The 27,957-nt window shown below is 44.1% G+C and overlaps 1 protein-coding gene across 1 annotated transcript in view; it reads left to right on the top strand.

Moving 5' to 3' along the window:
• Nucleotides 1–1,022: 1,022 nt before the first annotated feature.
• Nucleotides 1,023–27,957, top strand: part of LOC137648917 (transcription initiation factor IIB-like) — a 44,028-nt gene continuing 17,093 nt past the window's right edge. The window contains exons 1-3 of the mRNA XM_068382105.1: nt 1,023–1,063; nt 23,869–23,982; nt 25,208–25,394. Coding sequence (XP_068238206.1) covers nt 1,050–1,063; nt 23,869–23,982; nt 25,208–25,394 — 315 coding nt within the window. The 5' untranslated portion in view covers nt 1,023–1,049. The remainder of the gene's footprint in view (nt 1,064–23,868; nt 23,983–25,207; nt 25,395–27,957) is intronic.

Below are 27,957 nucleotides of genomic sequence, written 5' to 3'. Positions count from 1 at the left end.
AAACCAGAAAAAAAAAAAAACAGCCATTAGCAAACAAGCAAAACAGTCAAGGCCGGAAAGCACGCTTATGGTGCTCGGACTAGCGTATTAAATTGAATTAAGTTCGTTAGTTCGTTCGTATGCTCGTTTTCGAGTGCCTTGCATAATATCAAATGCACGGGCTCTTGCACTGAGGCAGCCCGTAAATATAAGTAGGTGACATGTTGGCTTTGAAAGCAATAGTCGACTACGTAACGTGACAAAGTTCATTTACAAATACGTGTACTTTGAAATGAAAGAAGAGATGATTTTCGCGATGCGAAAATAAGACGCAGTTTCATTCTGAGAGAGAGAGAGAGAGAGAGAGAGAGAGAGAGAGAGAGAGAGAGAGAGAGAGAGAGAGAGAGAGAGAGAGAGAGAGTGGGGGAGGGATGGTGGTAGGCGTTCAAGTTACTGCAGTGAGAAATTGTACATTCCAGATACGCATATCAAAGAAATGAATAATTGACAATTACTATTCAGGCAAAAGCTTTGCTTCCATATCACTTAAACGGTGGAGCTGTATTCTTCAATGCATGTTGGAATGAAAAAATAAAATATTCATCATCGAAACGAGAAAATTTTGTAATGTAGGTAAATGTTCTCACATGATGACATTACAGATGGCATTAACTCCAAAGATATTTGACTAATTGTTAATGTGAATTATTAAGAAATTGATCTCAACTCATAAAGAAACAATTTAAAACTTATATTTTTTCTATCTATGTTATGAATTTGGATAAAATGTGATATATGTGATTGTTGTGAAGGTGTTTTCTTATCAAAAATACTTTCGAATCTAAGACAGAAGGGCAAATGTTTGGATGTGTTCACTACTCGATAAAAGTTGGCTTTTAACCTTCTTACGCCTCCATAAAGATACATTCTTGTTTAATAAACAAATCCATTAAAAAACTAAATATATAATCGAAATCTTACAGTTATATTGTATTATGTGAATAAGTTTTACAAAGACTCACTGATATTAATTTCAGTTTGATTGAAAAGAACAATCCTACATACCAAAAATGGCGTCTGCAAGGTATGTCTGCGAAATTTGTGTTTTATTATTTAGGTAAAAAGAGTAGGAATTACATGTCATTTTCACCTGCGAGTTTGTTGAAGTATATTAGAGACATTGGTAGTTTGTGCAGATAACACACTGTACAAAGCACCAGTAAACGAGCCTTGTTTCTGAACTTTTCCAGATTAGTAATTTTAGGCTTAAGCAACAGTTGTTGATAACGCTAAATGTTCTTTGTTATGCCCAAAATGGTTCTCGAATTAGCTTCCGAACCGTTTTGTGAAAGCAATATCTAGACATATAAAAGCGGGAATTGCATCCGTTAATTTGTTCGTTAATAACGATGACTTAAGCTTGGGATGAGAGTTACTGTAAGCTGAGACAAAAGGTTACCTTATAGGCTCCAGAATCTCAATGGCCGCCAAGACCCTATTGTTGGTCAGAATTCGTAAATTGAATTTTTTGACACTGAAAACAGAAGGGGGCCAACCTTGGCATACACCAAATTCTATTTAGGTATTTTAAACAGTCGCTTCCATATACAGTACTTCCTATTTAAACTTTGGAAATCTTAAGATCATCCTTATTAATTTTGGGTAGAGTAGTATGTATGTAGTTGCACTGGGTGTGTTTCCATCAAAATACTCTCTCACACGACTAACATGCGTAGTGAAATCTACTTTTGTGGTGTATGTATGATAGCAGCTATCTGGTTATTATTGTACTGTATCACAGGGAAATGTAATCTTGGAAAAAAACTACTTTTTCAAAACTTTACCGCCATCTGTATGCATGATGATGGCTGGCTAAGAATACGGCAGTCTGAAGGGGGATCGCAGGGGTCCATTACAACCCATGTCAGTTATGTAAGGATATGCCTTGTAGGTTAGGTTAGGTGGGGGAAGTTTAAGTTGTGTGGTGTTCTTGTGTAGACATTTTGCAGAACATCTTCCCACAGAAAATGGGAAGAAAATTCACATTCTCCATGCAAGCGTAAGGAACTGGCCGCTGATATACAAAGGCTCCGTACCTTTTGCCAGCGTAGGGGAGTAAAGAGATTCTGTAATATAAAATTGCGAGCCAATGCCGAACAAAGACTAGTAAATGAACAATGTACTTTTAAATATTTAACTTAGCCGGTGAATATATAATAGCTGCAACTCTGTTGCTCGACAGACACATACAGTAAAAAACTCGCCAGCGATCGCTATACAGGTTGCGGGTGTGCCCACCAGCGCCAACTGTCGGCCAGATACCACTCTCGATGTAAACAAAGACTCAATTTCTTCTCTGTCGACGTGTCGACAAGACGTACTTTTACTCGCTGTAGAACCTGGAGTTTTCTCAACATATTTGGTGAAGTACTTCATTTTGGTTTGAGCTTTCGCAGTGCAGGTGTTTTATCTTCATCTTAAATCTTGAACTCGTTTTTGGATAGATTTAATTTTTGATGACAAAGAGAGTATGGACTTTCTTTGACTTTTAAATGGCCGACCCTTCCCTTAGACGGAAGTGTGTTTAGACTTTTAGCAATTATCTTATCACGTTATAAATTAATTATAGATTTTCCTCTATATATTTTATATCTCACCGCCTTTATTAGGCCTCTTCGATTAACTTTCCATTTATAATAAACAAAAAAAAATTAAATTTTAATGATTTGTTTATATGCGACCTTTCCTGAGAGTAGGCGGTCCTAACTTGGAAACCGAAGTTAAACAACGTTGAGCCCTTTCAATTGTAAATAGCTTTTAAAGAGCTAATGATTTAAAACTTTTTAAATGAATATTTTTAATAAATATTTTATGAAAGATTTTCTTTGAATAGTCTTCGTACTGTTTTCAAAGATGAACTAACGTTTAGTTTATTTATGCTACGCAGTTTGCGCTCTATCGTTACGATAGAGAGAGAGAGTATCACGGTTTCACTTTGCAGAAAGAGTAAATCGATTCTGACGTTTTGTTCATTCTTCTTTCAAAGCTTAAATGTTTTAAATTCTATTTTAAAGGAACTTTTTAATTGAAAAACCTTTCAGTTTTTTCCTTTGGTCAAATAACATGTTTTTTTGACGAAACGTAATTGGGCTCTTCTCTTAGGTGCGAAATCAAGAGAGAGAGAGAGAGAGAGAGAGATAGAGACGGAGGGAGAGAGAGGAGAGAAAACGTTCCGTTCAAGCGGGTAACGTTGTTCTCGAGTTACTCTCGTCCCTAGTCTCTGTACGGGGAGAAAGGATAAAACGTTTTTAGTTTTATTCTCGTCCCCAGGCAATGTACGGTGAGAGATTGAAAACGTAGTTTTGAATGAACTAGTGTTTAGTCTCTTCCCCTGTCACTGATTTTTTTTTTTTATCTTAAAAGATGTTTACTGTTTTTTGCTGGTATTAATGTGCTTGCATTATACGACTGATTTCGCATTTACTACCTTTTGATGAGGGTAGAATTGCGTGCTTCAGGTAGAAATCAGTTTAAAGTTTCGATTTCAGTGAAATAAGTGCAAAACAGAAAATCGTAGTGATAAAGTGATATTGCGCAAAGTGTTACAGTGTTGCGTAACCGAGGGTTCGTCTGTTCGTGCCTGTCGTTCACCTAGTCCGGGACCTCTTGCAAGCTCCCAAGCCCAGGGGAGAAGTAATGTCGTACGACTTATGGGTTCGAGAGGCCTTGATCAGCGAACAGACGTTCCCTCTATGGTATCGGGTGTATCTTACCAAGATCTCCCCTACCATAAGGCGAGAGAGACAATTTTCTCCTCGTCATCCGAAGGCTTTTCGCATAAGAAACCTGAAACAAGGTTTCGAGGCCCTTAAGCGAAAGTCAGTCCTTTCAGGACAGGTCCAGCGTCCTGGTTGTAGCCATTAGGACAGCTCTGACCCTATGCAGTCATCGGAAAACTGCTCGCCGCCTAACAAAAGCGTAACACAGACTCCGAGAGTCTTTTTGTTGGCAAGGTTTTGCGGTCACAGACGTTACCCTCGTCTCTTACCGCAACCATTTCCGTTGATCCTAAATGGGTTGTACGGCAAGACATGCAGAATAAGCTTGCCTCCCTTATGGAAGACTATTCTGCCGATTAGTCCGTTGAGCCTAGCCGTTTATCTCATCGAGATCCTGGCTTTCAGCCAACCTAACGTTCCTTTGTGCGTCCTGGTGACGTTGGCGTAGCTAAGTCACGTCAGTCAGGTTGTTTAGAACCATACTCGATGCGGTCTCGTGTGGATTTTCAGCCACATTTGGACGTTAGGCCACTTGCTGATGCTCTTGTTGACGTTCAGGACGTTCGCTAACAATCGGAGTTGACTTGTTTTGACGCTGTGCGTCAACCTCCGCATTCTAGAGTTGTTTTGACTGCTCAATCTAGGCGGTCAAAGCAGTCTCGAGTGGACGCTGTGCGTCCTCACGCACCTGTTGTTGTTGACAGTTCACAGACTGTCAAGCAGTTACATGACGTTGCGTCCTGGTCTCTCGCACCTGTTGTTGTTGACAGTTCACAGACTGTCAAGCAGTTACTTGACGTTGCGTCCTGGTCCGCTACTAATGCACCAGTGCGTGTGGACTCTGCTTGTAAAGCATTGCCACCACGGTAGGTCTCTCCCTTGCTTGAGACTCAGCTATTATCGGACAAGGTTCCTTTAGATGAGGAAGTTGCTGTTCCCCCTCCTACTGATATTCCCTTGAGGACTCTGTCAGACGGAGAGGAGCCTAAAGCTGCTTAGCCCTCTATGGACTTTAAATAAATCATGCTGATTTTTAAGGATCTTTGTCCGGATCTTTTTGTAACTGCTGCTCCTCGTTCGCCTAAACGTCAGAGCTTACACTAGGCCTAGCTACTTCGAAGCCGTTGTTTTATAAGCTAGTGCTCTCTCGCTCTCCTAGAGAGCTTTACGTTTGCTAGGCGACTGGTTTATCACCAGGAGGAGTTTGGGGGATACAGCCTTTGCTTTCCCTTCTTTTAAACTGGCTTATAGAGCGAGAGTCTGATATGACACGAGAGAAGTTCTCGGCTTGGGAGTTTCTGCCTCTGCCCAGATAGACTTCTCAAATCTCGTAGACTCTCCCTGGCGCCTGGCCAGGAGACGCTCCAAGATTTTCCAGGTCAACTTCACAGCTGTTTTTGAGCCTTTGAAGTTTTGCTGTACAATTATGTCATGCATAAACAAGGCTTTCAGGGATGGCTCCAATGATCTGACAGCCACGTTCTCTGCAGGGACAAGTCCCTCAGGGATGGCTCCATGATTTGGCAGCCATGTTCACTGCAGGAGTAAGTAAGAGGCAAGTGCGCTCAATGTGTTCATTGTCAAGACAAACTTCGCGATGAAGTCTACCAGGCTGTCTTGACAGCATTTATGGAAGGCGACTGGATGGTCTCTCTCGACCTTCAGGAGGCATACTTCCACATTCCTATACACCCGGATTCCCAACCGTTTCTGAGGTTTGTTTACAGGAATGTGGGGTACCAGTTTCGAGCTATCGGAGATCAGAGCCTCCCTGTACTTGGACGACTGGCTTCTCAGAGCCTCTTCCAGTCATCGCTGTCTGAAGGATCTCAATTGGACTCTAGATCTGGCCAAGGAATTGGGACTCCTAGTCAATTTGGAAAAGGCACAGCTGGTCCCATCCCAAACTATTCTGTATTTAGGGATGGAGATTCACAGTCGAGTTTTTCGGGCTTTTCCGTCGGCCCCCAGAATAGATCAAGCCCTGCTCTCCATCCAGAAGATGCTGAAGAAAGAACGCTGCTCAGTCAGGCTGTGGATGAGTCTGGTAGGGACGCTGTCATCCCTGGAGCAATTTGTCTCGCTAGGAAGGCTACACCTCCGTCCTCTTCAATTCCATCTGGCTCTTCACTGGAAAAAGGACAAGACGCTAGAGGCGGTCTCGATCCCGATTTCCGAAAAGATAAAGTCTTGTCTGACTTGGTGGAAGGACAATATCAGCCTACGAGATGGTTTTCCCCTAGCAGTTCAGATACCCAACCACGTTCTCTTCTCGGACGCATCGGACTTGGGCTGGGGCGCGACGCTGGACGGTCGGGAATGCTCAGGTCTGTGGAACTCGAGTCAGAGGAGCATGCATATCAACAGCAAGGAGCTTTTGGCGGTTCATCTGGCCTTGATAAGCTTCGAGAATCTCCTTCGAGGCAAGGTGGTGGAGGTAAACTCGGACAACACCACGGCCTTGGCGTACATTTCCAAACAGGGAGGTACCCACTCACTGACTTTGTACGAGATCGCAAGGGACCTGCTCATCTGATCAAAAGATCGAGGCATCTCCCTAGTAACGAGGTTCATCCAGGGCGACTTGAACGTCCTAGCAGATTGTCTCAGTCGGAAAGGTCAAGTAATTCCAATCGAATGGACCCTCCACAAGGATGTGTGCAAGAGACTTTGGGCGACTTGGGGTCAACCCACCATAGATCTCTTTGCAACCTCGCTGACCAAGAGGCTTCCAATCTATTGCTCTCCAGTCCCGGACCCAGCAGCAATACATATAGATGCCTTCCTCCTAGATTGGTCACATCTAGATCTTTACGCATTCCCACCATTCAAGATTGTCAATAAGGTACTGCAGAAATTCGCCTCTCACGAAGGGACAAGGTTGACGTTAGTTGCTCCCCTCTGGCCTGCGAGAGAATGGTTCACCGAGGTACTTCGATGGCTAGTAGACGTTCCCAGAAGTCTTCCTCTAAGAGTAGACCTTCTACGTCAACCACACGTAAAGAAGGTACACCAAAGCCTTCACGCTCTTCGTCTGACTGCCTTCAGACTATCGAAAGACTCTCGAGAGAGCTAGAGGCTTTTCGAAGGAGGCAGCCAGTGCGATTGCTAGAGCAAGGAGAGCGTCTACCATTAGAGTCTACCAATCGAAGTGGGAAGTCTTCTGAGACTGGTGCAAGTCAGTTTCCGTATCCTCGACCAGTACCTCTGTAACCCAAATAGCTGATTTTCTCTTATACCTGAGAAAAGTACGATCCCTTTCAGCTCCTACTATCAAGGGCTACAGAAGCATGTTGGCCTCGGTCTTCCGGCATAGAGGCTTAGATCTTTCCAACAATAAAGATCTGCAAGACCTCCTTAAGTCTTTCGAGACCTCTAAGGAGCGTCGTTTGGCTACTCCTGGGTGGAATTTAGACGTGGTCCTAAGATTCCTCATGTCAGACAGGTTTGAGCCTTTGCAGTCAGCCTCTCTGAAAGATCTCACTCTTAAGACTTTTCCTGGTATGCTTAGCCTCGGCTAAAAGAGTCAGTGAGCTTCATGCCTTCAGCAAGAACATCGGGTTTTCGTCAGAAAAAGCTACTTGTTCTCTGCAACTTGGTTTCCTAGCCAAAAATGAGCTACCTTCTCGTCCTTGGCCTAAATCTTTCGATATTCCTAGATTATCGGAGATCGTAGGCAATGAACTAGAAAGAGTCTTATGCCCTGTTAGAGCTCTTAAGTTCTACTTAGCTCGTACTAAACCTTTACGAGGCCAATCTGAAGCGTTATGGTGTTCGGTTAAGAAACCATCCTTGCCTATGTCAAAGAATGCTTGGTCAGACTTTATCAGATTGTTAATACGAGAAGCTCATTCACACTTGAGTGAGGAAGACCGATCTTTGCTTAAGATTAAGACGCACGAGGTTAGAGCTGTAGCAACTTCCGTGGCCTTTAAGCAAAATAGATCTCTGCAAAGTATCATGGACGCAACCTATTGGAGAAGCAAGTCAGTGTTCGCGTCATTTTACTTGAAAGATGTCCAGTCTCTTTACGAGAACTGCTACACACTGGGACCATTCGTAGCAGCGAGTGCAGTAGTGGGTGAGGGCTCAACCACTACAATTCCCTAATTCCATATCCTTTTAATCTGTCTCTTGAAATGTTTTAATGTTTTTATGGGTTGTCCGGAAGGCTAAGAAGTCTTTCGCATCCTGGTTGATTTGGCGGGTGGTCAAAGTCATTTCTTGAGAGCGCCCAGATTAGGGGTTTGATGAGGTCCTGTTGTATGGGTTGCAGCCCTTGATACTTCAGCTCCTGGGGGTCTGTCAGCATCCTAAGAGGATCGCTGGGCTCCGTAAGGAAGACGTACTTACAAGGCAGAGTAATCGTCTAAGTCGACTTCCTTACCAGGTACCTATTTATTTTGGTTTTGTTATATTGATAACTGCCAAAATGAAATAAAAAACTCTTAGCTTATACGATGTAAACATATTTAACTCTGGTCTCTACCCACCTCCTTGGGTGTGAATCAGCTATTATATATTCACCGGCTAAGTTAAATATTTAAAAATGATATTTTAATTATAAAATAAATTTTTGAATATACTTACCCGGTGAATATATAAATTAAACGACCCTCCCTTCCTCCCCAATAGAGACGCAGTGGGATGAGAAGAAATTGAGTCTTTGTTTACATCGAGAGTGGTATCTGGCCGACAGTTGGCGCTGGTGGGCACACCCGCAACCTGTATAGCGATCGCTGGCGAGTTTTTTACTGTATGTGTCTGTCGAGCAACAGAGTTGCAGCTATTATATATTCACCGGGTAAGTATATTCAAAAATTTATTTTATAATTAAAATATCATATTAGTTTGGTGGACCAACATACACATAAATGCTCATAATTAAATTTGGATAATGAGAGGCAGGGTTAGGAAGTATTCTCATTTTCTATGTGCGTGGCAGCCCTGATGAACCAAATATCTGCCTATGTATTGCTATTGCTCGGGTTCAGGTTCGGGGTTGAGGTATAGCCTTTACATCAGCTCCTCTATAATTTATCTTTCTCTTATACTGTTGTCTTTTCCTCCACATCAGGTTTAATATTTTTTTTTCAAAATTTCTTTCACTGAATAAAAATTATCCTATTATTTTCTCTTGGGCTTCCTTGTAGGGTTGTTGAAGCTCTATTTCATTTCTTTCTTTTCTATCGTATGGCAAAACAAAAAATGGGTCAATTCTTCTTCCTCATTTTTACAAAAATTACAGTTTAGATTCCCCCCCGTTGTGTATTTACAATGTTTAGTTTTAAATATTTAACTTAGCCGGTGAATATATAATAGCTGCTGCTCCAGCGGCTCGACAGAAAACACACAAAAACTCGCGAGCGATCGCTATGAAGGTTGCGGGTGTGCCCACCAGCGCCAACTATCGCCCAGATACCACACATGCATGTAAACAAGCCTTCAATTCTTCTCTGTCGACCTTGATGACAAGACGTATCAATACTCGCTGTATAACCTGGAGTTTTCTCAACATATTTGGTGAAGTACTTCATTTTGGTTTGAGCTTTCGCAGTGCAGGTGTTTTTCCTCAACTTAAACTCTTGAACTCTTTATTGGACAGATTTAATTGTTGATGACTGGATTATTTTTTGGACTTTCTTTGACTAATTCAAAATGGCTGACGCTTCACAAGCCCCTAGATTTCGTAAGTGTAATGCTAGGGATTGCAATAGGCGTCTTCCAAAGGCCTCTCTCGACCCACATACTGTGTGTTCTAATTGTCGGGGTAAAACCTGTCAATTAGGAGATCGGTGTTGAGGAATGCGTGGGCCTTTCGGAATTCGATTGGCTCGAATACGACAAGTATTCTCGTAAGCTAGAGAGAGATAGGGTAAGGAGGAGTTCCTCTAGGTCAGTAGATTTTTCCTCTCCACATGCCCCTGAACCTAATCCTTCCCCTGTAGTGGTTGTGCCTGAACCCCCTACTGGCACTCAGGAACCATCGATGCGAGACATGTTACGTGCCATTAATGCCTTGGGTGAAAGAGTTGAATCGTTAGCAACAGATCGTAATCAACTCATGGCTGACGTTAAAGAGCTTAAGTGTCAGAGTGCCACAGCGGAAAATCGTGGGAAAGTGATTAGTGCGCAAAGTGTTGTGAACAGTGTTGCGACCGAAGGTTCGTCTGTTCGTGCCTGTCGTTCACCTAGTCCGAGACCTCTTGCAAGCTCCCAAGCCCAGGGGAGAAGTAATGTCGTACGACTTATGGGTTCGAGAGGCCTTGATCAGCGAACAGATGTTCCCTCTATGGTATCAGGCGTGTCTCACCAAGATCGCCCCTACCATAAGACGAGAGAGACCATTTTCTCCTCGTCATCCGAAGGCTTTTCGCATAAGAAACCGTGGAGCAAGGTTTCTAGGCCCCTTAAGCGAAAGTCGGTCCCTTCAGGACAGGTCCAGCGTCCTGGCTGTAGCCATTGGGACAGCTCTGACCCTTTGCAGTCATCGGAAGACGGCTCGCCGCCTAAGCAACAACGTTACACAGGCTCAGAGAGTCTTGGTGTAGGCAAGGTTGTGCCGTCTCAGACGTTAACCCCGACGTTTACCGCACCCATTCCCGTTGATCCTAAATGGGTTGTACTGCAAGACATGAAGATTAAGCTCGCCTCCCTTATGGAAGACTATTCTGCCGATAAGGTTCGCGATGATCCTCGCTGCTTATCTCATCGAGATCCTGGCCTTCAGCCGCCTAAACGAGCCTTTGCTCGTCCTGTTGACGTTGGCGTTACTAAGTCACGTCAGTCACGCTTTGTAGAGCCTCACTCGATGCAGTCACGTGTTGACTTTCAGCCGCATATGGACGTTCAGCCACTTTCTAATGCTCTTGTTGACGTTCAGGACGTTCGCCAACCAGCGGAGTTGACTTGTTTTGACGCTGAGCGTCAACCACCGCAGTCTAGAGTTGTTTTGACTGCTCAGTCTAGGCAGTCAAAACAGTCTCGAGTTGACGTCGAGCGTCCTCCCGCTCCTGTTGTTGTTGACAGTTCACAAGCTGTTAAGCAGTTACATGACGTAGCGTCCTGGACTGCTACTAATGCACCAGTGCGTGTGGACTCTGCGTGTCAAGCATTGCCAACCCCTTTGCTTGTTACTCAGCAGTTGTCAGATGATGATCCTTCAGATGAGGACGTTGCTGACCCTCATCATGATGATCATCCTTCGGATGTAGACGAACCTAGAACGGTTCCTCCATCAATGGACTTTAAGAAAGTCATGTTAATTTTTAAGGAGCTTTTTCCCGATCACTTCGTCACTGTTGCTCCTCGTTCGCCACCGTCTGAGTTTGCTCTAGGCTTACCTGCTAACATGCCAGCCTTTACAAAGCTAGTGCTCTCTCGCTCTTCCAAGAGAGCTTTACGACTTTTAGGCGACTGGTTGGAAACCAGGAGGAGTTTTGGGAAGACGGCCTTTGCCTTCCCTCCGTCAAAGCTCTCGTCTAGATCGAGCGTCTGGTATGCCACGGGAGAAGTTCTCGGCTTGGGAGTCCCTGCCTCTGCCCAGGGTGACTTCTCAAGCCTCGTAGACTCTCCCCGTCGCCTAGCCATGAGACGCTCGAAGATTAGTTGGTCCTCCTCGGACCTTGACCATCTGCTGAAAGGCGTATACAGAGCCTTTGAAGTTTTCAACTTCTTTGACTGGTCTTTGGGAGCCTTAAGTAGGAAAATCTCATCGGCTGATAGAGATGTCTCCTTACTGATTATGTCCTGTATGGATAAAGCCATCCGCGATGGTTCCAATGAGCTCGCCTCCTCTTTTACGTTGGGAGTCTTAAAGAAGCGAGAGTCCCTTTGCGCTTTTCTTTCGGCAGGAGTTACTCCCTGTCAGAGATCAGAACTGCTCTTTGCTCCCTTATCAAAGTTTTTGTTCCCGCAACAATTGGTTAAGGACATAGCTTCTTCACTCGTGCAGAAGGACACCCATGACTTGGTGGCGTCCTCTGCTCGCAAAGGGACTCCTTCTACATCCTTTTCTGCTAGACCCAGGATCGACACTCCGGCGTCCAGATTTATTCCGCCCTTTCGTGGCAGAGCTCCCAGCAGGGGAAGTACTCGTGCCGAGGGAAAGAGAGGAAAGAAGAGAGGAGCCAAGTTCTCACGTGGCAGAGTCTGACTGCCCACAGCCTCAGACAGCAGTAGGAGCCAGATTGAAGAGCTTCTGGCAGGCCTGGGAGAAGAGGGGCGCAGACCAACAGTCTGTTCGGTTGCTCAGAGAGGGGTACAAAATTCCATTTGTACGCAAACCTCCTCTAGCGACTTCCCCCATCGACCTCTCTCCCAGGTACCGAGAGGAGTCAAAGAGACAAGCCCTAAACCTAGAAGTGTCTCTATTGCTAGAGAAGGGAGCGGTGGTGAAAGTCTCGGACCTTCAATCACCGGGGTTTTACAACCGTCTCTTCCTAGTCCCGAAGAAGACAGGAGGTTGGAGACCGGTGCTAGACGTCAGTGCACTCAACGTCTTTGTTACGAAGACAAAGTTCACCATGGAGACCACGAAATCAGTCTTAGCAGCGGTCAGAAAGGGAGACTGGATGGTCTCTCTCGACCTAAGAGACGCGTACTTCCACATCCCTATACACCCAGATTCCCAACCGTTTCTGAGGTTTGTTTTAAAAAATGTGGTATACCAGTTTCGGGCCCTGTGCTTTGGCCTAAGTCCTGCTCCTCTCGTGTTTACGAGGCTTATGAGGAATGTAGCAAAATTCCTCCATTTATCAGGAATCCGAGCCTCCCTGTACTTGGACGACTGGCTTCTCAGAGCCTCGTCCAGTCATCGCTGTCTGCAGGATCTTCATTGGACATTGGATCTGACCAAGGAATGGGGACTTTTGGTCAACCTAGAAAAGTCCCAGCTGATTCCATCCCAAACTATACTGTATTTAGGGATGGAGATTCGCAGTCCAGTTTTTCGGGCTTTTCCGTCTGCCACCCGAATAGAGCAAGCCCTGCTCAAAGTCCAACTGATGTTGAAGAGAGAACGGTGCTCAGTCAGGAATTGGATGAGTCTTGTAGGAACTCTATCATCCCTGGAGCAGTTTGTCTCGCTAGGAAGGCTACACCTTCGACCTCTCCAGTTCCATCTAGCCTTTCACTGGAAAAAGGACAAGACGTTAGAGACGGTCTCAATCCCGGTCTCCGAACCAGTAAAGGCATGCCTGAATTGGTGGAACGACAATATCAGTCTGAGAGAGGGACTTTCCCTAGCAGTTCAAACCCAAACCACGTACTATTCTCAGACGCGTCGGATTTGGGTTGGGGTGCGACCCTGGACGGTCGGGAATGCTCAGGTCTGTGGACCTCAAGTCAGAGGAGCATGCACATCAACGGCAAGGAGCTTTTGGCAGTCCACTCGGCCTTGATGAAATTCGAGAGTCTCCTTCGAAACAAAGTGGTAGAGATCAACTCCGACAATACCACAGCCTTGGCATACATCTCCAAGCAAGGAGGCACCCACTCCCTCACGCTGTACGAGATCGCAAGGGACCTGCTCATTTGGTCAAGAGATCGAGGCATCTCCCTGTTAACGAGGTTTATCCAGGGCGACTTGAACGTCTTAGCAGACTGCCTCAGTCGGAGGGGTCAGGTAATTCCTACGGATTGGACCCTCCACAAGGACGTGTGCAAGAGTCTTTGGGCGACTTGGGGTCAACCCACCATAGACCTCTTTGCAACCTCGATGACCAAGAGACTTCCAATCTATTGCTCTCCAGTCCCAGACCCAGCAGCAATACACATAGACGCATTTCTCCTAGATTGGTCTCATCTGGACTTGTATGCATTCCCACCATTCAAGATTGTCAACAAGGTACTGCAGAAGTTCGCCTCTCACGAAGGGACAAGGTTGACGTTGGTTGCTCCCCTCTGGCCCGCGAGAGAGTGGTTCACCGAGGTACTTCGATGGCTGGTAGACTTTCCAAGAAGTCTTCCTCTAAGGGTAGATCTGTTACGTCAGCCCCACGTAAAGAATGTACACCAAAACCTCCCCGCTCTTCGTCTGACTGCCTTCAGACTATCGAAAGACTCTCAAGAGCTCGAGGCTTTTCAAAGGAGGCAGCCAGTGCGATTGCAAGAGCGAGGAGAGCTTCTACCATTAGAGTATACCAGTCGAAGTGGGAAGTCTTTCGAGACTGGTGCAAGTCAGCATCTGTGTCCTCGTCCAGTACCTCTGTAGCCCAAATCGCTGATTTTCTCTTACATCTGAGAAAGGTTCGCTCCCTTTCAGCTCCCACGATCAAGGGCTACAGGAGCATGTTGGCTTCGGTCTTTCGGCATAGAGGCTTAGATCTTTCCAACAATAAAGATCTACAAGATCTCCTTAAGTCTTTTGAGACCTCTAAGGAACGTCGTTTGGCAACTCCTGGATGGAACTTAGACGTGGTCCTAAGGTTCCTCATGTCAGACAGGTTTGAGCCATTACATTCAGCCTCCCTGAAGGATCTCACTCTCAAGACACTTTTCCTAGTGTGCTTGGCCTCGGCTAAAAGAGTCAGTGAACTACATGCCTTCAGTAAGAACATCGGCTTTTCTACAGAAAAAGCCACTTGTTCTCTTCAACTTGGTTTCCTGGCCAAAAATGAACTGCCTTCTCGTCATTGGCCTAAATCTTTTGATATTCCTTGCTTATCAGAGATCGTAGGCAATGAACTGGAAAGAGTATTATGTCCTGTTAGAGCTCTTAAGTTCTATTTAGCTCGTACTAAGTCATTACGAGGTAAATCTGAGGCATTATGGTGCTCAGTTAAGAAACCATCATTGCCTATGTCAAAGAATGCTTTGTCATATTTTATCAGATTTTTAATACGAGAAGCTCATTCTCACTTGAATGAGAAAGACCGATGTTTGCTTAAGGTTAAGACGCACGAAGTTAGAGCTATAGCAACCTCCGTGGCCTTCAAGCAAAATAGATCTCTGCAAAGTATCATGGACGCGACTTTTTGGAGAAGCAAGTCAGTGTTCGCGTCATTTTACTTAAAAGATGTCCAGACTCTTTACGAGGACTGCTACACACTGGGTCCATTCGTTGCAGCGAGTGCAGTAGTGGGTGAGGGTTCTACCACTACACTTCCCTAATTCCAATATCCTTTTTATTCTGTCTCTTGAAATGTTTTTAATATTGTTTTTTTGGGTTGTACGGAAGGCTAAGAAGCCTTTCGCATCCTGGTTGATTTGGCGGGTGGTCAAAGTCATTTCTTGAGAGCGCCCAGATTAGAGGTTTGATGAGGTCCTGTTTGTATGGGTTGCAACCCTTGATACTTCAGCTCCTGGGAGTCTTTCAGCATCCTAAGAGGATCGCTGGGCTTCGTGAGGAAGACAGACTTACAAGGCAGAGTAATCGTCTAAGTCAACTTCCTTACCAGGTACCTATATATTTGGGTTTTGTTATATTGATAACTGTCAAAAACTCTAAGCATATACGCTGTAAACTTAATTAACTCTGGTCTCTACCCACCGCCTTGGGTGTGAATCAGCTATTATATATTCACCGGCTAAGTTAAATATTTAAAAATGATATTTTAATTATAAAATAAATTTTTGAATATACTTACCCGGTGAATATATAAATTAAAGGCCCTCCCTTCCTCCCCAATAGAGACGCAGCGGGACAAGAAGAATTGAAGGCTTGTTTACATGCATGTGTGGTATCTGGCCGATAGTTGGCGCTGGTGGGCACACCCGCAACCTTCATAGCGATCGCTCGCGAGTTTTTGTGTGTGTTTTCTGTCGAGCCGCTGGAGCAGCAGCTATTATATATTCACCGGCTAAGTATATTCAAAAATTTATTTTATAATTAAAATATCATGTTTCAGTGCTAAATTAGTGCAGTGAATTTATTCAGCACAGTGGACGTTTTTTCCTAGCCTTAGACCTCCTCCAAGCTCCCCAATCCCTGGGAGAAGGAATGTCGATCGGCCAAAGGAAACGAGAGGCGTTAGCTCACGAGTAGACGTCCTCTTGAGCATTCCCGTTGACATTCCCAAGAATGCTTGCCCTTGCCATGGGAAAGCAAAGAGCGTTGGATGTTAAGCTTCTAACATTGCTGTTAGAGTCTTGCATTGCATCACATTTGCTGATAATAGCAATACTATAATGCTTATGAACCAACATAGACACGGTTTTTATTCCAGAGCGCCAGTCGGCCATGAGAACCCTCTGATGAACCGAACCCGCCGAGTGACGTAATGAAGATCATTTTACGCTCGGCGCTAAGTCTTTCAGGACGCTCGGCGCCACGTCTTTCAGGACAATCGGCGCCTCGTCTATCAGAACGCTCGGCGCCACGTCTTTCAGTACGTTCGGCGCCACGTCTTTCAGGACGCTCGGCGCCACGTCTTTCAGGACAATCGACGCCTCGTCTTTCAGAAAGCTCTGCGCCACGTCTTTCAGGTCGCTCGGCGCCACGTCTTTCAGGACGATCAGCGCCTAGTCTATCAGGTTGCTCGGCACCTCGTCTTTCAGGACGTTCGGCGCCACGTCTTACAAGATCTTTGTCAGTAGAAGACATTGGTGATCACTTTTCTCCTGTTGAATTTGAGATTCTCAGAAGGAGAAGATCCTTATTCCTTTCGTGCTTCAGTTGATTTAGAAACTCATGAAAGTTTTTATGATTAGTTTCCAAATTATTTTATGCCTGTTGATTCACGTTCGCCACCCTCTGAATTTACACCTGGTCATAAATGAAGCTTTAAGGATGATAGGAGACTGTATATAGAGTCTTGGAAGGACCAAGGAGAGACAGCGTTCTTTTTTCCTCTGAATAACCTGGCCTCTAGATCTTGTATCTGGGGTACGAGATTATTTTTATTATTATCTCTAGCCAAGCTACAACCCTAGTTGGAAAAGTAAGATGCTTTAAGCCCAAGGGCACCAATAGGTAAAAATAGCCCAGCGAGGAAAGGAAAGAAGGAGTTAAATAAATTATGAGGATAATTTAACAATAAATCATTCTTAAAACAGTAACAACGTCATAACAACGTCTAAAACAGATATGTCATATAGGGTGGTGGTCTAGCCACGCTAAGGTCGAGGACCTTGTGGCAGCCCCACAGAGACTGTTACAGCCCTCTGGGTGGATTGCTGAGTCTCTCAAGGAATTCAGGTAAATGAGGCATATAAACCCATGAAGCCAGCTTCCTTATCAGGTATTCCGGGATAGCAAGGGTGGAGGTCTAACCACGTTAAGGTCGAGGACCTTGTGGCAGCCCCACAGAGATTTCTACAGCCCCCTGGGTGGATCACTGAGTCTCTTAAGGATTCCAGACAATGGGGCAGGATAACTTTGAGGTCCGTGCTATTCCTAAAGGATGGATGCGAAATCTTTTTCCTAGTGAAACCTCCTTTGTTAGTATCTCTGATAAGATCTCTCTTCAAAACAATCTTTGCAACATCAAATGTCTCTCTTTTGGGAGAGGGAGGCTTTTATCCGGTCCTGGATGTAACTGCTCTCAATGCCTTCGTTCAGAAGTCAAAGTTCTCCATGGAGACATTGAAATCATGAACTATTTAAAGTCTCATGTCAGCCTGGTCACAAGGCGAAGCAGAGTATGACTGTTTTCGCCTTCAGGCAGTAGAGCCAGACTACATAACTTCTGGCAATCTTGGGAGAAGAGGGGAGCAGACCTTTGGTCAGTACATCTTCTGAAGGAGGACTACAATTTCTTTTCATAGGGAAACCTCCTTTAGTTTTAGCTCCAATAGATCTCTCTCCCAGATCTAGAGAGGAGTTTAAGAGGCAGGCTTTGCAATTAAACTTTTGCTAATGTAGCAGAATACTGCACTCAAGAGACATCAGATCCTCCCTGTATCTGGATGATTGACTTACCAGAGCTCTTTCTTACGATTTTCATGAAGGATTTTCAGATAACTTTGAACCTTTCAGAAGAATTGCGTATTCCTGTCATCAAGACGAGTCTCTTCTGACACCAGGACGCTTAGCACCACGTCTTATAGGACGTTCGGCGTCACACCTTCCAGGATGTTCGGAGCCACGTCTCACAGGACGCTCGGCTCCACGTCTTACAGGAAGCTCGGCTCCACGTCTTACAGGATGCTCGGAGCCTCGTCTTACAGGAAGCTCGGCGCCACGTCTTACAGGACGCTCGGCACCTCGTCTTTCAGGACGCTCGGCACCACGTCTTTCAGGACGCTCGGCACCACGTCTTTCAGGACGCTCGGCGCCACGTTTTACAGGAAGCTCGGCGCCACGTCTTACAGGACGCTCGGCGCCCTGTCTTTCAGGACACTCGACGTTGGAGATCTAGAAGGAGGCATGACATTAAACATGAGAACCTCGGACTTCGTGGTGACACTAGTCGAATCGAATGTCGAGATCAAGGACGTCTTAGTTCCGATCTCTTTGATCACAAAAGTTTTTTGTCGAGCGTCTAGCCTTAGTACAACGCGGCGACATAGGCGGTGATCTGGGTTTCCTTGACGCCAGGAGTCAGGACCTTAATAGATGTATCCTGATAAACACAACGTCACTAGTTCCGTTAGATCTTCTGACACCATCACAGAAAATACTTTATTTAAGGATGGTGATGCAGAGTCAAGTTTATTCTCTCCATTTCAACCTCAATCATTTTGGGACAAGGAGAAGGTCTTGAGTCAATATGCATCTCTTTTAGGATGCCATAAGAAGTTGCCTTCAGTGGTGGTTCGATCCAGTCAAACTTACAGAAGGTCACTCCTTTTGAACAGAGGATCTTAGACCTTGTGTTGTGTCTCGTTACCTCGGATTCGGGGTGGGACCAACACTAGACAGTTGGAAGCTTCGGGACTTTGGACAGAGGATCAGAGGAGCTTCCTCATCACCCAAAAGAACTGTTGGCTCTCAAAAGGCTTTGAAGAATCAGTTTGGAACAAAGTGGTGCAGGTCTATGCCGATCACACCACAGATTTGGCTTTCATTGCCAAGCAAGACGGAACCCACTCGAGGCTCCTTTACGGGACTGAGAGGAGTCTTCTCATCTGGGCTTAGGAGAATGTTTTCCTTCTAACAAGGTTCTTTAAAAAGAGAAGAACTTATGGCAGAACAGTCTCAGCTGGAGAATGGACACTCCATCGAGAAATCTGCAAGAATCTGTGGCGACTTTGGTGTCGTTCTTGTATAGTCCTATTCGTGATTTAACAGACAAAGAGACTAGAAACTGATTGCTCTCCAGTGCCAGATCTCGAAGCAGTCCACATAGACGCTTTCCTGTTAGTCTGGTCCAATCTGGATGTGTACGTTTTCCTCGTTCTATTTCCTTTACAAGGTGACACAAAACTTTGTGTCGCACGAAGGGACGAGGTGACCTTAGTGGCCGCCTTTTGGCCCTCAAGAGGATGGTTTACAGAGATACTGGAATGGATGGTGGACTCTCCTAGAAGTCTTCCATTAAGAGTAGTTTTACTCAAACAACCTCTCGTGGAAAGTTACCTTTCTAGTCTCCAAGCTCTTCTTTTAGCTACCTTCAACCTTTTGAAACCTCACAGGAATAGAGGTTTTCGAAAGAGGCAGCTAAGTGTTTTACAAGAGCAACAAGAACTTCTACCGTCAGGATTTATCAATCCAAATGGGAGGCTTTAGAGAATGGTGCAGAGTCAACTCTGTTTTCTCTTCCAGTATCTCTACAACTCAGATTGCTGACTTCCTGTTTTACCTTAGAAGGAAGCTCATTTGTTCATCCTCTTCCATTAAGGGATACAGGTGTGTGTTAGCGACTGTTGTCAGACACAGTATCTTGGACCTTTCGATTGATGAAGTCCTACAGGAATTTCTCAACTTGTTTGTAACATCAAACAACCAGGATTCACCAGCTTGGATCCTGGACTCAATCCTGAAGTTCCTTATGAGTGACAAACTTGAGCACTTGCTTTCATCTTCATTTTAAGGACCTCTCGATGAAAACTATTTTTCTTGTTAGTCTTGTGACATCTAAAAGAATCAGTTAATAAATACGTTTTAGTAAAACGTTGGCTTTCGAGATAACGGAGCTATCTGCTCATTGCAGTTAGGCTTTCTCGCCAGGAAAGACCGCCTTTCTCAACCTTGACCTAAGGCTTTTGAGTTTCCGAATTTTTTGGATATGGTTAGCGAGGAGTTGGAGAGAGTCCTGTGTCCAGTAAGAACCCTGAAGTTCTACCCAGGCAGTATGAAAGGGTTGCGAGGCAAGTCGAAAGCTCTTTGGTGCTCGATTAAGAAGCCCTCGTTTTTCAGATGTCAAGAATGTCCTTTCATTCTTCATCAGACTCTTAAGAGAGGCTCATACACATTACAATGAGACTGGCCTCAAGTTTCTAAGGTCAAGACGCATGAGGTTAGTACTATAACAACTTGAATGATCTTCAAGCAGAATAGATTGTTGTGGAGCATTATGGACACAACCTTTTGGGGGAATAAATCTGTGTTCACTTCACACTAGTTTAATCGTGTCCAGACTCTTTATGAGGACTGCTACATTATGGGACCATTCGTGATAGCGAGTGCAGTAGTGGGTGAAGGATCCACCACTACGTTCCCATAATCCCAATAACCTTTTCTTCTCTTGGAACTTTTATTTGTTTTATGGATCTTCAGCCCCCTGGGAGGATCGCTGGATCTCATAAGGCTAGCAGACATAATGAGACAGAGAATCATTGAAGTCAGCTTCCTTATCAGGTACGAACCCTTAAGTTTGTTTCAATAACTCTTGAGAAAAATTCCAGATATACTAGCTGTCTCTAACCCTCCACGAAAGGTGTTAATCAGCTATACATATAACTACCGGGTAAGTCTTATGTTTAAAAATGGTATTTTCATTATAAAATAAATTTTTGAACATACTTACCCGGTAGTTATATATAATTAAAGTCCCACCCTCCTCCCCTCTAAGAGACTAGAGGCATGGAATATATGAGGGTTCCTGGAATGGTTCCTAGGTACCTCGCTAGAGCGCATGGGTGGTACACCTGGCTATCCAATCGGTGATTGGCGCGAGTTTCGAATTTTCTGCCGTTGATGTCGGGGACATAAGCTATATATATAACTACCGGGTAAGTATGTTCAAAAATTTATTTTATAATGAAAATACCATTTTAGAATTTAAATAACCCAGTTATAGTGCCCCATTCCTTAAAAGTTGTAAATATAATTTACCGTATAGCAACATGGGAAGGGCTACTGTTTATGTTAGATGTTTTGGTATGCAATCTCAGAAATAATTCTTTTGCTTTGGTATGCCATCGTAATTGTTTTAATAGTTAAAAAAACAAGAATAATAGAAAATCTAATGTCTCTTGCTTTGCTGTGGGCTCTCTTTGCTCGTGAAAAAATAAAAACATCAATCTCCGTATGTACTGGCAAGCGGAATTGTTGAGCAGCGCATGCTAACATCAATGATTGATTACTGTCTTATTTCTTAGATAATTATTCCTGGTGTATATTTTTTTAGAAAAACTAATGGTTCTTGCTTCTCCGTGAAGTGAGATCGCTACTGAGATCGCATACAAAAGCAAAAGCACGACTTTGAGATCGCATACCAATTTTTGCACAACATTGTTGATATACAGTAATTTATCCATCTGTACTCATTGTTTGTCTTATGATTTTATATAGGTGTATGTACCTTTTTGTTGTTTTATTTGCATGACTGGAAAGTGTCTCATATTTATTTTAAACATCATCTCTGTTACCTAACCCTTGCAAAGTAGGAGGTCTGACTGTACTTTGGTTTTAGCTGTTCTTGCTCTGACCTCGGTAACTCCTACATTGTAGTGTCATGTACTCTGACTTTGGCCTCGCTGGTGTAGGAAGAGTCAAGATAGTTTTTCTTGGGGAGTGGGAAGTATAAGAATCTGAAGTGTTTCGACATCCGTCATCCAACTACTGCAGTGTCCCCATTGCATATGCCCTGAATCGATCCTCAGGAAGTATGCCTTGGAGCCCAGGGCCGTTGTTACCCCTCTACTCTGAGTTGCAGTAAGAATTGTACCTGGTACTTTTGCTTATGCGGGTTCCCATGCCAGTTTTCCTCCCATTGCTGTTGGCCTGCTGGATTTTCGTCAGCCCATACGATAATTTTTCCTGTTCTGTCTTTTGAGACTGAATTGTCGTACTCGTGGTGAGAGGGTGTAGTCGCTGAGTCTCCGGAGCATGCTGCTTTGGTAAGGGATGAGGATGCTTGGGGGCAGGATGTCTTGAGGACTTCCGGCTGCTATCCAGAGGCAGCTGAAGTAGACTACCATGAGTCTGAGAATTTCTTTGAAGAGTATAATGTCCTGAGGGAGCAACCGTGGCACCACCTAGGGGAGGACATCAGACATTGATTGACAATTTGTGGCCCCTTAAGGATTGAAACCCTCGTTGGAGTTGCCATGGTTGGTTCTAAAGGACTTGGCCCTGGATTAGAGGAGTAAACAGAGCTGAGGATCTGAGAAGTCATTCAGATCCAGCAGGGCAAGCAAGATCCTGCCTCCTCCCTTCTCTCTAGATTCTACATGACGTAGAACACTGTGTCTACACTTCTGCTGATGATCCGTCAAGTGTGCATGCTGATGGAGTTCTTGTTGTAGAGTCTCAAGGTGAAAGGGAAGTCGTTCTCGACCTCTTGGGTAGGCGGCCATAGAGGCTTTGGCCTTAGCCTTTCTCCATGTATTTTTCTGGCTTGACCAGTAGTCAGGAGCTGTAACGGTCTTTGCAAAGCCAACGAGGTTGTCGACATTTGAGGCTTTTGAGAAGTACAAGAGTCTTATGCTGTTGTGTGGGAAGGCAGTCACCTGTGGGCTAACTTGGTTTTGAAGAGCCCACAAGTTTTACGCTTCTCAGACAGGTTACCCCGGAGGTGGTGTTGGGAGTTGCAGAACTCGTCGGTGCAGGATACCGTGTCTCTTCTGCCGGAGAGCCATGAGCAGACAACGGTGGCATGTGTGCTTGTACTGCTAGGGTCCTATCAGTCCCATATGAAAGGAAGGGAGCTGTGGGTGTCATTGTTTTGCTTCTCCTGAGATCAAGTATTGATTACTTTCAGGGAAGAAAGTGAACCTTCCAGTTTGGGTTCCAGTGGACTTCCAACCCACCAAGCTGGGAGTCTCCCTAGTTAAAGGGGTAGGGTTTGCCTGACTTGTAGGAACAAATGACAAATTCTTAACGTAATTTGTATTTTCCCTAGCCACACAAACCTTAGTCCTTTAATCCTAATCCAACTTCCCTCCTCAACCACCACTCTTAGTCCTCGTTCTTCTTATTTGTTTACATCTTTTCCCACTTTTATGTGGGGTCGATGTTTTTGGTCAGCTTTCTCCATCTACCTCTGTCCCACACCTCATCACCGGTTAATCCCTTTGATCAAAGGTAATCCTTGATACAGTCCACCCACCTTCCCTTTGGTCTCCCTCTCCTTCTCGTTCCTTGTACCTCCATTTCCCTCACTCTCCTCCCAATATACTGTTCATCTCTTCTCATGACATGACCATACCACCTCTTAGCCCTCGTTGAAAGGTCAGAAGTGATGGCTATGTGGCTCCTTGGCCTGCACCCTCACTAGCTGGATAACCACTTGTCATCCGACTTTAATGACTGATTCCAGCTGAGTGCTGAAATAATCTTCCTAATTAAATGACTCTGGTTTGTATTGCTAGATAAAATAGAAATTACTTTTGAAATTTGTCATATCTCATTGTATGTTTAGGGCAGGTTTGCAGGTACAGTACTTTATTCTGGTATTCTCATATTTTATTTGCTGCAAATAATTTTGTAGACCGTACCATTTAAGAATCTTTTTTATTGTCCAGTGCTTTATATTATTTATTTGCATTTTGAAATTTATAATACTGTACATACTGTATTATTGTAATGTACATTTGTAGAGACTATCCTAGAAAAGAAGTGTCGGTGATTTGAGCCTTTTGGAAGCATTGTAGAGGCTGTTCATTATTTGATATACAGCATACATTTTTTATACTTCTTATTGTTGTACTGAACGATAGAATATTTATCAGCAATGATTATATTTCCATATGATTTTACTATTATTTTTGGTTTCACAAGGAAAAAGAAATATATTGTTACTACATCCAAGCTGGTAAAATATGGACTATTATTTTTTTGCAGCAGGGGAAGATTCAATGAAGTGTGCTGTCCTCAGCATCCAGATGCACATCTTATCGAAGATTATCGTGCTGGAGACCAGATTTGCTCAGAATGTGGCCTTGTAGTTGGAGACAGGTAAGATGACGAGAAATATTCAGTGTGCTTCACGGATCTCGTACATATTTTACTAATAACTTTCTTTTATAAGTCAAATCAAGTCCTTTCAAGGCTGATACATATCTTTCAAAAGTTCAGAATTGCAGCGAATGTATTTATGTTGAACAGGCTGAAATAAGTCTTTTGTAGTTACCCTGTATTATGATATTGTTACAGTTCTTAAAATATGTTATTTTAATTGTTCATTACTTCTCATGTAGTTTATTTCATTATTTCCTTAACTCTATGGGCTATTTTTACTTGTAGGATCCCTTGGGCTTATAATATCCTAATTTTCCAACTAGGGTTGTAGCTTAGCTAGTAGTAATAATAATAATAGTTATAATAATAATAACAATAATAATAATAATAACTAAAAAAAACACTCTGAGAGTCCAGACCTCCGCCACGGCAGCTTATTTCTCGAAACCAGCTTTCCTTAGGGTTAATTCGGTCCACCTTTTGCTCAAACTTGACCTTTGACTTAGGACTTCTTGAATTTTAAAATTGAATCACTTCCACGTCTCAACATAACAATTAATTCCTGAAAGTTTCACTACTCAATGAGTAAAATTGTGGCCAGGAAGTTGTCCACAAATAGACAAACCTGGGCAAAAATATAACTTTCCAACTTTGTTGGCGGATGTAATGATGTTCATCTCTGGGTACTCTTTTATTGGTTGCTTTGTGTTCCTCCCATTCTCACTAAAAGCCAAACTGGAAAAGTGTTATAGTAGCTTTTCCAAATGCATCTAAATGTCTTGTCTTCGTATCCTTCATTAATATTGATAATAATTCATGCTATATTGGTATACCGAGTATCAATTACTGGCAGTGAAGGATAAAATTGTAGGTAATCATACTATACGTAGTCCATTTCTTTTAGCGAGGCATATTTACACCGACTCGCAACGGTGCCCTTTTAGCTCGGAAAAGTTTCCTAATCGCTGATTGGTTAGAATTATCTTGTCCAACCAGTCAGCAATCAGGAAACTTTTCCAAGCTAAAGGGGCACCGTTGCGAGTCGGTGCAAATATGCCTTGCTAAAAGAAATGGAGTATAGGTAGCCCTTTATTGTCTGCTGTTGCTGTGAGATACGCATTGCTGTAATTGATTAGCACTGAAATGAATATGCCTCGGATGTTCGTAGTCTTTCATCTGTAGTTTTCTTGTAATTCTTATGCTTATTTTTCACTCTCTACAGGGTTATAGATGTAGGCTCTGAGTGGCGTACCTTCAGTAACGAGAAAGCTAACAGCGATCCTTCTCGTGTTGGTGGGGCAGAAAATCCTCTACTGAATGGTTCTGATTTGTCTACCATTATTGGTCCGGGAGCAGGCGGTGCTGGGTTTGAAGCATTTGGTGGTCCAAGATTTCAAAACAGAAGATCAGTAAGTTTTTATCATATATACCAGAGAGAAAAATGAGATTGATGTAGAAAGGAAGGAAATTCTTGGCATGGTTATGATTACCTTTTTGAAAATAAGGGTTCTCTCCGTATTCCCGCTGGTATTTCAAGACTTTTGTGTGGTGAAGGTTACATTTTAATTTACAATTGTCATGGTAGAATTTTTAATTATCAAGGTTACGTTTTTGTTCAAGGTTATAATCAAGGTGACTTAATTTCAGTCCGTCATCTTTTTTTTTTAGTTAATTTTGTCTCTACGTTCTTTCGTAAGGAAGGATTTGCAATGTATTACAGTGTAACTTAGACCTCTTGCAATTATGCAAAAAAACCAGCTTTAAAAATTAATTGTTCCGTAACCGAAATACAAACCACGCTATTTACATTGGGTTTACCTTTTAGCGCAGCTGAAATGGCGAGCCATTAGAATTTAACGAGGGTGTATTACCCCCGCGCTAGTTAGCGGGTGGTAGGGGAGTGGTAGCTAGCTACCCCTCCCCCCCCTCACACACAGATGAATGCTCACTTTCACTTTTGGCTCGGACTGTGACAGACATCTCTGTCTTGGTCCTCTCTTGGCAGCCATTGTTTGTTTTGTCTTTACTTAATCGCTTACTTTTCTTTTACTCAATATATATGTAAACATGTTTTCATGTTTGTATATCTATTTGAGTATAGAAACCAGTAAGTTTCCTTTTCAGATTTGTGTGTGTAGTGTACGATATCTACGTGGTGTCCTCGGCAGTTAGGCCACCACGGCGTAATTTTATGGGTGGCAATCGAGTTTGACTTCGTTCTTTCTCTCTCTCTCTCTCTCTCTCTTGAGGTCGTTCACCCTTTTACTACGTGTTACTACGCCCTTGTAGCTTCCTTTCCGTGTGGGGGGGTTGCTACGCCGTACGTTTGTCTCAATTAGTTTATGAATCTAATTGTAGTTGTTTTTTTCAGCTTGTAGAACGATTCCTTTCGTGGTTTTCGTTCTTTCTTTAGTGTTCATTCATTTTTAAATTACATTTTTCATTATTAATCTTACCCGATGATCATGTAGCTGTCAACTCTGTTGCCCGACAGAAAAATCTAAGGTCGGGATACGCCAGCGATCGCTATACAGGTGGGGGTGTACACAACAGCGCCATCTGTCGAGTAGGTACTCAGGTACTTCTTGTCAACAAGAACTCAATTTTTCCTCTGTCGTGCCACCGGCAAGACCTACTTGGATACGCTGTTGTTTCTGGAGTTGTTTTTCACGATTTTGGTGATGTATTCGCTCTAGATTTTAGCCTTCGCTATTCAGGAACCTTTATCATTAGCTTATCAAGCTTTTTGATTAGATTTGGATTAATTGTTAATGAACTTTGATAGATTTTGGATTTCCCCCTTGACTATTTCAAGAATTCAAGATGTCTGACCATTCTCAAGTCCCTAAGTACAGGCAGTGTAGCGTTAGGGCTTGTTCTAGGCGTCTTCCGAAGGCCTCCATAGATCCTCACACCGTTTGTTCCAATTGTAGGGGTAAATCCTGTCAATTGGAAGATCGATGTGAGGAATGCGCTGGGCTTTCGGAATTCGATTTTAACGAATTCCTAAAGAATGCACGTAGGCTAGAGAAGGATAGGATCAGGAGGAGTTCTTCTCGCTCTTTTGATTTTTCCTCTCCCCATGCCCCTCAACCTACTCCTTCCCCTGTAGTGGTGACTCCCGACCCTGCTACTAGTGCTCAACCCTCCATGGCGGACATGATGCGTGCCATTCAGGCTCTTGGTGACAGAGTGGAGTCATTAGCTAATGACCGGAATCAACTTTTGGCCGATGTCAAAGAGTTGAAAGCGCAAAGTGCAGTGGGAAGTGTAGTGAGTGCAAGTGAAGTGAAAAGTGTCAGTGTCAGTGTTGCGCATGAGGGTACATCTGTTCGTGCCAGTCGTCCTCCCAGTCCGGGACCTCTTGCAAGCGCCCAAGCCCAGGGGAGAAGCAATGTCGAAGGACCAAAGGGTTCGACAGGCCTTGATCAGCGTACGGATGTACCCTCAGTGGTTGCGGACGTATCTGTCAGAGATCGTCCCATCCACAAACAGACGAATGAGCCCTATCATTCCTCGTCTGTGGAAGAAGTTTCGAGGAAGAAACGTTGGACCAAGGTCTCACGACCTCTCAAGCGTAAGGTCCCTTCCGAGCGAGTCCAACGGCCCAGGTGTAGCCACTGGGTCAGTTCGGACTCGCCGCAGTCTTCCGAAGACTGCACACCTCCCAAGAGAGGTAGAGTGGTTCCGCAGCAGGCAACTACTCCGTCTGTTGCCGCACCAACCACGGTAGACCCTAAGTGGTCCATGCTGCAGACTATGCAGTCTCAGCTTGCTTCCTTCATGCAGGAGTATCGTGCTGAGAAGGTTGACACTGCACCTGTTAACCTACAACCTGCCACGGTTGTGCGCTCAGCAGATACTGCGGCTGCCTGCTCCCACACTCCACCTGTGAGAGCTCCACCACCGATGCGCAGTCGACCCTGCCAGACGCATGTTCATGCTGCACCCTCCGTTGACATGCGTGAGCTA

This window comes from Palaemon carinicauda, chromosome 10 (assembly GCF_036898095.1).
Source record: "Palaemon carinicauda isolate YSFRI2023 chromosome 10, ASM3689809v2, whole genome shotgun sequence".
In the NCBI taxonomy this organism is placed as follows: domain Eukaryota; kingdom Metazoa; phylum Arthropoda; class Malacostraca; order Decapoda; family Palaemonidae; genus Palaemon; species Palaemon carinicauda.
The sequence above is the reverse complement of the archived record's forward strand: the minus strand, read 5'-3'. Positions and strand labels throughout refer to the sequence as shown.